The sequence below is a fragment of the Athene cunicularia genome, assembly GCF_003259725.1.
Source record: "Athene cunicularia isolate RWA chromosome 7 unlocalized genomic scaffold, athCun1 chr7_part1, whole genome shotgun sequence".
Classification (NCBI taxonomy): domain Eukaryota; kingdom Metazoa; phylum Chordata; class Aves; order Strigiformes; family Strigidae; genus Athene; species Athene cunicularia.
The window spans coordinates 16,764,131-16,774,312 of NW_020799107.1; the positions used below are offsets into that span (position 1 = coordinate 16,764,131).

A 10,182-nucleotide genomic window follows, 5' to 3' on the forward strand; every position below is an offset into this window, starting at 1 on the left:
CCCGCCCCTCGGCCCGGGCTCCGAGCGTGGGGAGAGGGCCCCAGCTGGGCGGGAGCCCCGCGAGAGGACGGCGAAGGGGCGGGGGTGCCCCGGCGGCAGGAGGGCGGGGGGCTGCCGGGACCCTGGGGAGGGCTGTGGGGAGCGCGGCACCCTCCCGACACAGCTCACCTATCGCTCGTGGAGTAGCGAAAGAAGCGTACCTCCCGCTGTGGCTGCTTGTCGCGGTAATGTAGCAACAAAAGCAACTTGTGGGAAGAGGTTTTAACAACCCAAGGGGATTTTAAAAAAAAGCCCTGAAGGCTTATCCTGAACTGTGCGTTGTAACTGCTGTGGCTGCCGTGTGTGTCTTGACATTGTGTTTATTCACTTGCATGTTTGTTGCAGTGCTATGGCTAATGTAAAGACAGAAGATGAAATAATCCTCTTTGAAAAAGAAATGAATGAGTTTTGGACCAAAATAAAAAGCATTTATGGCACAGAACAGATCAATCAGACTTTAGCACTGAGGGATTCATGCAAGGAATCCATAAAAACACTTTCAGGTAAAAATGTTCAATGTTCCTCTTACCTCTGCTTTTTCCAAGTTATCATCAAACTTCTTCAGATAATGGAAATCATTTTCCATTACAGAGAAATGGTCCAAGAAGCTGAAAGAAGGGGACCTGATGATTGACAAAATTCAGGAGTATAGCAATGGTACAGTATGGTGTTTTTTTTTTACTGTGTCTAATACTTCTAAAATTAACTTAATATAGCTGAATAATTAACTTTACATTTTAAAGGGTAAATAACAGCATCAGAATGAAGACAATTAAAACCAAACATACTCGGTTGGTTATAGGTTGTAAATTGCAAGTCAAAAGCAATTTTTCTGAAAACCTCACTGATGGTACAAAAAGATGTAGGTCTAGTAAAAGTTTTCCGTATAGTGTTTTTGGTGGTTAAGTATTTAAAACAACAAAATATCAGAACTTGCTGACTTCAATCGGAAAAGTAAATTAAAATGCTTTATAAAGTTAAATATTGTGAGGTTACTTATGTCTCTTCTATATTAATAATACAGACTATTAGTCTAGGATTAACTTCTCTGAATTTTGCAGTTAAACTTCAGAACATCAAGTAAAAATAATTGCTACTCTAATAATCAGTCAGTGTTTTCATTCCTCACTTTGTCAAATTATTTGTCTATGGACAGGATCCCCATCTTCCTGCTTTGAAGATGTATATAGTGCTGGCACCAGAAACAAATTGTATCTGAATGATGCATCAGAGGAGCTCCCTACTTTGTAGTTTCTCTTTTGAATAACTTCCACTGTAAGCTTTTGTTTGATGTTCTTAGTATAGTTATGCTGACTTCTCTCTTCAGCTGAGATAGCATGTATTTCACTAGGTTTTATTCAAATAAGTCATCTCAAGCTATGTAGGTAAGTACTAAACAGCAGGGACCTAATTAATCAACTATATATGTTCATATTTTGTTCCCTTCTTTCAGAGATTCTCCAGCAGAGCAAACGCATATCAGAAAATCAAGAGCATTTGACAGAAATAAAATCTAACCTAAATCAAGAACAAGAGCAAAAGAAGGACTTGACTGACAGCATTCAAGAGCTTAAGGAAGAGTTGATGAAGAAAAAGGAAAGTAAGCAAAGGATAATAAGTAGATTTTCTGAACTAGAGGAGGAATTGTTTTCAACACTTGCTCCTGATGGCCTTTTTTACTGTTCTAAATATTTTTTTAATGTGCTTGTTTTACCTTTTTACCTTGACATTTATGTTGGCTTTTAAAATTCTAGTAATATCTTCTAAAAACAAAGCCACTAAGGAGAGAGTGGAACGACTGTGTAAGTCTAAAGTTCTCTTTGAAGAGCGGCTTGGATTGGAGATACGCAGAATTCACAGTAAGTTTCTGTAGTTTCCACAGTTTCCATATGCAGTGTGTTACATGTTGTCTCAAATGGCAAAATATGGTATGTTAAAATGCATTTGTCTTTCAAAGAGGCCAGGGTTGCTTAATTTTAAGCACGCTAAGAATATTAATTGAAACTGTAGCTTCATATTGTGATTTTATTCATCATTGTGACTCTCCAGCAGAGGTTAATGGTGTTAATTGTTTGTGTTTGCTTTAGATGAACAATTACAGTTTATATTCAGACACATTGACCACAAAGATCCTGACAAGCCATATGTGTTTACCCTTTCCATAAATGAACAGGGAGATTATGAAGGTATGTGAATTTTGAATACTTAAGAAAGAGGACAGAATCTGATGCCCCATTTGAAAAAGGGGAAAGGTGTGAAGTGCAGTTTAGTTGTAATGTTTTTCTTCCAATTTCTGAATGAAAAATCTTGCAATGGTAATATTTTTTGTATGAAAATATAGCTGCTTATCTCCACTCCATTTGTGGAGTTGCTGTTTACTTTGTATCCAGCCAAACAGGTGAGAGAGATGTACAGAGATAGATGCTTCAGTTTGTAGTTTGTTGCTTCTTCCTTTTATGCTAGAGTGAGTGTTTATGCTGGCAGTCATCATTCGACCTGTTTGAGAAGTCTAGAGGGCAGAAACTAGTTGAATAACAAGAAAACGATTAAAACTTGAAATCCAGCATTCTCTTCTGTGAGGGTATACAGTCTTTCAGATCTTAAAGCTGGTTTTGCAATACAGATCTTGGTTATGAAGAACAGTAGCGGTAATTTGAGCACTGTGCTGATTAGCTTCTAGATGGATGCTACTGTTGCTCTGCTCTGCTTCTAAGTATGGACTGAGTATATTTCTCTTTTTACTAATTCAAATCTGAACTGTGCTGAAGTTAAAAGTTGCCGGTCTACATCAGTTTTCAGTCTGCCTACCTGCTGAGCAACAAAAATGGTTAGAAATGTGTTTCAATTTTTGAGCAGGCTATGTATTACTGGGAATTGCTGTATCAATTCAAGCAGGAGCACACCACTGAGTGGGAGGTCTGGAAATAAAAAAACATTGTGTATTCTTTGAGGCTTTGTCTTTGCTGAAAGAAAATTTAATAGGCAACTAAAAAACAATACTGGAGGAAGCTAAAACATACAAAGATAACACTATGTTTGTGTTTCATAAGTATGGAAAAACACTAATACTAGTTTTTTATAGTAGTCTAATCTTTTGAAAATTTATGTCATTTTAGTGACTTCCTGTACCCCTCCTCTGGACTGTATAGCAGAGTTCCAGCTCAAAGTGAGAGAAACTAATAATTTTTCTGCGTTTGTTGCCAACATCAGAAAAGCTTTCACTGCTTTAACTTATAAATAGTCTGCATAGAACTAGTTTGTATCTCTCTTTCTAGCTGTAGAGCACTCACTTCCTTCCTGTATTGTGAGAGTATGTATTTATTCATGTCTTACTCTAATTTCTAAGAAAAAAAAATGAAAACAGTTTTTTAGTCTACTGTCATAGAGACATTTTGGATCATTCTTCTGACAGTATAATCAACTACTTCCTTAACTGAATGTCTCCAGACATGTAATTTTGATCCAGTAGCAAGCAGCTTAATGAAGTAAGGATCTCTATTTGTAATGAACCCCAGGAAGATATAAAAAATGAAGTATTTTCTGTAACTTATGTCTTCCAAAAGTACAGAAATGTCTTTCAGATTGTATGGGGTTGGAATAGGCCTGAAGTCTACCCAAATAATCCACTGGAGTTTAGCAATTACTTCAATTACCTATGTCACAGGTCACTATCTTAATTTTTACCCTGTCCTGTACTCTCCAGTGTTATCACTCATTTTCACACATGTAAACTGTTGTTTTGGTCTGTTAAACTGTATATTTTACTGCCTATTTCAGATTCTTGTCTAGATGCCTATTTCTGTTATTAGTAACAAAACCACTTGACATGCATGCTATTCTTTAATAAAACTCTTATAGGAGCAAGTAGGAACTTTGTATTGTTTTGATGAGAAATCCTGGAGACCTGAACTAGAATCCTGGCACCCAGAACACCCAGCTGGGCAGAAACGTTGGCCTGAAACTTGAACTGCAGTGGTGAATGAGTAACATTGATAAGATTGCCAGCTTTAGTGTTTTATTTGGTATGTTTTAGAACAGACTAGTCATTTTGTTTTATTACATAGTGTTGCAGTGAAGAACTATTTGTCATCGTCACTGGAAATCTTAAGACATAGCAAAGCCTGAAATACAATGTATTAAAGTATGAAACGTAGTAGTTGCAGATAAACTGGAAGAAACACAGATGATTTATCAAGAAGACTATTCCTGCCACAGTACTGGGCTTTGATTAAAGCTATTCTTATTTTGATCTTACATGTAAAGCCTTTTCTTTTTCACAAAATATTTAAACAGACAGCTGCAACAACTGAGACTCCTCATTTCATAGGAAAATATAGTTCAAATAAAATCTTACTAAATTCAGTCCTGGAAATTCTAGTGAAGTAAAAGACCACTTGAATCGAAAACTAATGATGATCCCTCTTAAAACATAAATATCTAAGTACATAAAAATGAAACAGTGTAAAGAGTAAAAATATTCAATATTCAGAAAACCCTGTGAAAAAGTATTTGGAATTCTAACATTTCCTAAATAATGAAAATAATCCCTTAAATATATTTTTGAAGAATGTTCCAATTTGTTTTTTAATAAAAAGCAAAACTTCAGAATGTTTTCTGTGAAGTGAAAACTCATTTAAAATAACACTTATTTACAGGTGCTTTCAACCCTGTTTTTCCTGTGAGATGCTAGTTCATTTCTTTATACAGCATGTACCTACATGAGCATTTGATTTTTTTATCAGGAGTGGACTTTTAGACTGAATCTCCACTTTGGTTCACATCTCAAATGCAAAATGCATTCCTTTTGGAAGGAAACTGAGAAGCGTATATAATGCGTTCCCACTGTTAACATTATGTAGTCCGTAGGGCAGACCAGAGCTGGTCCAAACCAGCATTTGGTGCAGACGTTGGTCTTCCCGTTTACTAATGTAAATATAGCAGCACTTGCTGTTCTTGCCCCAGCCTATAATCTTATGCTTGGGCAAAAAAACAAAACATACCCCCCTTGCCCCTTATTCCTGTGCCTTTATCAGCTTCTTAATTATGTAAGACCTGGCCATCTAAGCATGTTTAAAGCTAGTGATGCTGATGAGATACTCTTACAACAGTTGAGAATGTTGCTCGGTCAGATGTGAACTGTACTTTAAATCACTTGGTTTGTCTAAACCTAACAGCACCTTGCTGGATACAGCACAGACTGTGCATTCAACCTTCTGCAAAATAGGTGAAGTGCACCTTAACAAAAACCAGGAATCTATGTTGGCTCCAAAAAGAGAGAACCTTCCATTTCTTCCCTATAGGGTGTAATTTGCTATTTTCTAAATAATGCATCATTTCCCTTGGTATGCCCCCTTTTTTTTCTTTTGTGTTACAGCCAGCTATACACAAAACAAGAGCAGTGAGCATGGTAAAGGTGCCAAGTGTTTACATTACAATTTTAGAAGAGAATGGCAGCAGAGATTACTAGGCATTTCTACAATGACATCTCAAATGAAATACCTCCTCAATTTTTGCCCTGTCCATAAACTCCATGTACCTAAACTCAGAATTCTGTAACCAACAATGGAACAAACAGGTGTAGGCTGGGAGACTGCCCTCAGGTACTGGGTCTAGTTGTTCATTACCAGATTTTGCCTCCTTTTCCACCATACTATCAGGAATATTTAAATAGCAGGTATTTCTTTCAATTAATTGCTTCTACCACCAGAAGAATGCTGTAGGCACTTTTATGTAGGCCAACAGAGTAGCCAGTAATTTAAACAAATGCATTCAGCCAGCTCAGCACTTCCCACTGCTATCTTCTCTCCCAGTAACTACGGCTGCTGTATTACCCCACTTTGTTGGCATCTCTTCTCCCTTCCTTGTACAGAAGTCCTCACCTTTTATGTTAGAGAGCCTGTCCCTTCTGGCTTCTCACTAAGGGCATCGTCCCTGTATCCAGAATGACTATTCATTTTGAAGCATTCTCCACCTGTCTGTGCCAAGCAGTTCTCAGTTGCGCTGGAAAGTAAGAACTTCAGGATGCTCAACCAAATACTTAACAGCTGTTGTATGAAAGCAAAAAGATGGGCAGTACAGAGCTACCATGTTTTCAAATGGAGCTACTTATTAAGGGTGTACATACTGATCAGATGCACTCTGGAGCATATCCAATTTGATCATCATCCTCACAGGAGAAAATAAACTGAAATGCCCTGATTAACAAAGACAAATGATCAGGCTTAGTGGCATTTTCTTTTCATGTTCATCCCAGGCATGAGTAGTTGGTTTATTGCCTCTAACAAAATTACTTTGCCAAGATTACTATGCGCAGAACATAAAATATATGACAACCACTGCATTGGAATTTATATTCCTAGGAATTATTTGCTAGAAAAGATGATGTCTGGTTGTAAATGTTCTGTGCATACACCTAAAGCAAGAAGTAAAATTTGAAATGTTTATTCTGTGTAATTTAAACCTTTACAACTCTTTTTGGATAACAAACCTGCTTATATTTGCCAAGGCAAATCAGATGCAGATCTTCCTCTAAAACAGAGCCAGGCATTGCAAAAGCAGGTAAAAGCTAGGAAAGTGTACACAATAGATTTGTTTCTTTGCTTATTATAAAATGTGAAGTAAAACTGTCTTAAAATCTTAAAACCTTTGTGCCTTCATCAAATGCACTTACTGCTTATAGAATTTCACATTGGATCTGTGGCAATTTAGAATTTTCTATTTGTTATGAAGCTGCACAATATAGCAATATTCAGTAACAGTAAGAACAACTAGGATAATACTACATACTGACCCAACAGATACACAGGTACAATTATTGGGACCTCAGTGTACTAGATAGCATATAAATAGAGATAGAAATGCCCTAAAGAGCATATGGGAAAGCTTTTGAGCCCCAAAGCAATATGCAGTTTAGGAACTATGGCACAATCATCCAGCCCCCTCCAGTTGGTGCTAGTGCTCTACCTGTTAGCAGGATCATAGGTAGCATGTCATTAAGGCAGACATAGGCTTTAGTGAAGGTCAGTAAAGGCTTTTATTTTTTCATAAATCAGTTTGCCCAACCCTGAACATTACTTTCCTTTTCAAACTGCTGACCTGTACTTAGCTACGAAGGGTCAAACCTGAAATGTGTGGACCATCAACTAATGCTGACTATACAGAAAACTGCTGATGTACTGGTGCTCAGCACCTCATCAAATTTATCTCATAATATAATGTAAAAATCTGGAAAAAAGGTGTTGAATTTATTAGATATTGGAAATACACTGTATATTTAAGGACTGCTGGGAAGACAAAATAGTATTAAACATTAATAACATGTATTAAGTGCAAATGTTGTTTGTATGTTAGCTGGAGGTCCGATTTGAAAAGAAGCTGAATTACCGTTAGTCCTTCTGGCTAACAGAATAGTTTTATTACACACCTACACAACCAAAAGTGGAGGTGGTTTAGCTGAGTTTGTTGACATTTTTCATAAACCCTCTTGGATGTTGCTAGACATATTTTGAAAAGCAAACAAGTATTGGCTACACTTGTGAAAATTAAGAAAGATGTGGAAGTTATGCAGTGCTTCTGTCATATTCCAATTGTGTTTCTACTTACTGTCTTCTCTAATGCTTCAATAAACTGTTAATTTATTTAGTACCTTGGAATTGTCTAAATTAAATCCTGTCATTATAATAGTCTAAAATCACTGTGAACTCATTTGTGAGTGATTTATAACTTTTTTAAAGCCCTGCTGAACCCAATACAAAAACCATATGCACGCATAAATCCCTTAGTCCCACAGCCATATTACAGTACATTTTTTAACTGCATGAATAAATTGTACTAAATAATTATGGTAATACTCTTACCTTTTTGAAAGCAATAGTTGCAATCCAATTACATCTGGCTTTACTGCTGAAATAGGACTGTATGCCTGAAGGGTTGGGCGGAATTGCTCCGACTGCCAGACAGCAAGACTCCATTCTTTCTGTCCTTCTCATTATCCCTCATCCCTCTAACAATTATACCCAAAGAACCCTGTAGAATCTTGAGCTTTTAAACACGTCGTTCCAGCAGAAGCAGAGGTAATGAAGCCTGATTTCCTACAGATCTGTGGTTTTCCCCTTAAATGGTGCCATTCTCTTCACTGCAATATCCCAGCTCTTCCTTAGTTTCCCTGGTGGATGAGAGCCAGTGCCACTCCTGAGTTACGGTAGTTTAGCCTCTGCTTGGCTGCTGCTAAAGCCACAGGACACTGGTTGCACTCTGCCTACCCTTCCTCCAGTGCAGAGCATTGATTTGTGGGTTTTTTCCTTTACCTGGTTGCTGACTTCTAGTACACTGTAAGAACAGTGATAGCTGCAACACAATCTCTTTTTCAGATTTGGGCTAATTGAGCAACAGGTTCCAAAGTTGTTAGGGAGACTGACAGGCTATGCTAAAATCAGTGTTTAATCAAGTGTGTAGTATTTTTTTATATGACCTTATACATATTTTAAAGTAGTTATGCACTGAAATGATGAATTCAAAAAAGATACAATTAGCAGTAATTTGATTTCCTTCCTCTTCAGTCACAGTATGTTGAACAATGCTAATTGCTATTGACTCACCTGTTTTGTGACTGATTGATAACTCTACAGGGAAACATGCTCTCTGACTGACTTGCCTCGATGAATTCTTTGCACTGGCTACTGGAACATGGGCTCAGATTTTCATTATCCAGTATCTTCTGCACCAGAGCTTCATCTGAAATAACTGGCTTGACAGTGAAACAGGTCTGTTGAATGCACACCAGCTATGTATCATTATTGTTTTGATTTAGAAACATGCTACACTTTACACTGATGGCAATACCATAAAGGATTCCAGACATTTAAGAGCAGACTGCATACATTAATTTTTTGGCTAAGCAAGGAGTAGGTAGAAGTGATAGAGGGGTGACCTCGTGGGTAGTGTACAAGCTGTCTAAGTTAAAGCACAATACATTAATGTAAATGCTTACCTCATAGGTTAAGAAAGAGGCAAATCACTAATAGTTGCCAAATGAAGCCAGTGAGAGATAAACTTGCTTGACTAGCTCCATGTCTGACATAGCCCCATTAATGGAAAGACAATGAAGCAAATTGGTAATTGTATTCTTTTAGTTAGTCATCACTATCAGCATGACTTACTGGCCTGTATTTTCCTATATGTAGTGCAAAGGCAGACAAGCCATCTGATAAAATCATGTTTCTAAAGGAGAGAGGGAAAGCCTCTTCTGACATGCAATCCTCAATGCTGTCAACTGCGACTCCGCAGCAATTACCTGTCATTTTAGGCTTCAGCCTTCTCTAAGGTTAGTCCATAATTCTGACAGTCTGGTTGGGACTGTATTACAGTAGGGATCACCTCTCTGCTAATGACATTGCAATGAATCAAAATACAAAATTTACAGTCAGTGTTCATGCAATTTACATGAGAAAGCTGGTTTACTTTTCTCAGGTGTTCCTGCTCAAGTTTCCCTCAACTATAATTTCTCAACTGTATTGTCTGGTACAGAACAAGCATTAAAAATTTGCATCCAATCTTGTTTTTGTTTGTGCATTAATCCTAGCCAGATGGAAACTGGTATCACTGTTAGCAATCCATTCTTCCTCTTCCAAATAATACATTAGTAGTAGTTACCTGTCAAATCTTACAGATGAGTTCTAATATAAGAATTCCCCCATACAAAACAACTCCGTTTGTGCTGGATGCTTGGACTAGTTACAAGAACAGCTCAGACCGTCTTAGCTTAAGTATGAGCAATCTTGATGGTTCCCATGCTCTTTTATTTGACAAAATTAATTTATTTGAAAAAATTGATTCAGTTAGTGGGGAATTGCTATGAAAGGGGAACACCTATTTAAAGAACTTCATATGAAGAGGAAGCTGCTTCTAGTCTAAAACAGCAATCCCTGCTGCTCTTTATATCCACCTGGTCCAGGGGGTACCACAATTTGGGTCATCACTTTCTCAACATTGCTAAAGGTCATGTTGGACCTTTAAGTGATCTAGACAACTAATGTGCATTTGCATCTCCTTTTCTGGATCTGGCATAGGGTTTAGGTTGTCCCATTAAATAACAGATATGGACACTGATATCACTTGGATATTGTTCAGAGAGAAACCACATAT

The 10,182-nt window shown here is 37.4% G+C and overlaps 2 protein-coding genes across 2 annotated transcripts in view; one reads left to right on the plus strand and one right to left on the minus strand.

Moving 5' to 3' along the window:
* SPC25 (SPC25, NDC80 kinetochore complex component) overlaps positions 1–3,402 on the plus strand; it is a 5,383-nt gene extending 1,981 nt beyond the window's left edge. The window contains exons 2-7 of the mRNA XM_026852713.1: positions 385–542; positions 631–696; positions 1,493–1,639; positions 1,794–1,898; positions 2,127–2,225; positions 3,156–3,402. Coding sequence (XP_026708514.1) covers positions 385–542; positions 631–696; positions 1,493–1,639; positions 1,794–1,898; positions 2,127–2,225; positions 3,156–3,280 — 700 coding nt within the window. The 3' untranslated portion in view covers positions 3,281–3,402. The remainder of the gene's footprint in view (positions 1–384; positions 543–630; positions 697–1,492; positions 1,640–1,793; positions 1,899–2,126; positions 2,226–3,155) is intronic.
* Positions 1–8,708, minus strand: part of G6PC2 (glucose-6-phosphatase catalytic subunit 2) — a 23,121-nt gene extending 14,413 nt beyond the window's left edge. The window contains exon 1 of the mRNA XM_026852708.1: positions 8,637–8,708. The gene's annotated coding sequence lies outside the window, so the exon portion shown is untranslated. The remainder of the gene's footprint in view (positions 1–8,636) is intronic.
* Between the last annotated feature and the right edge of the window lie 1,474 nt (positions 8,709–10,182).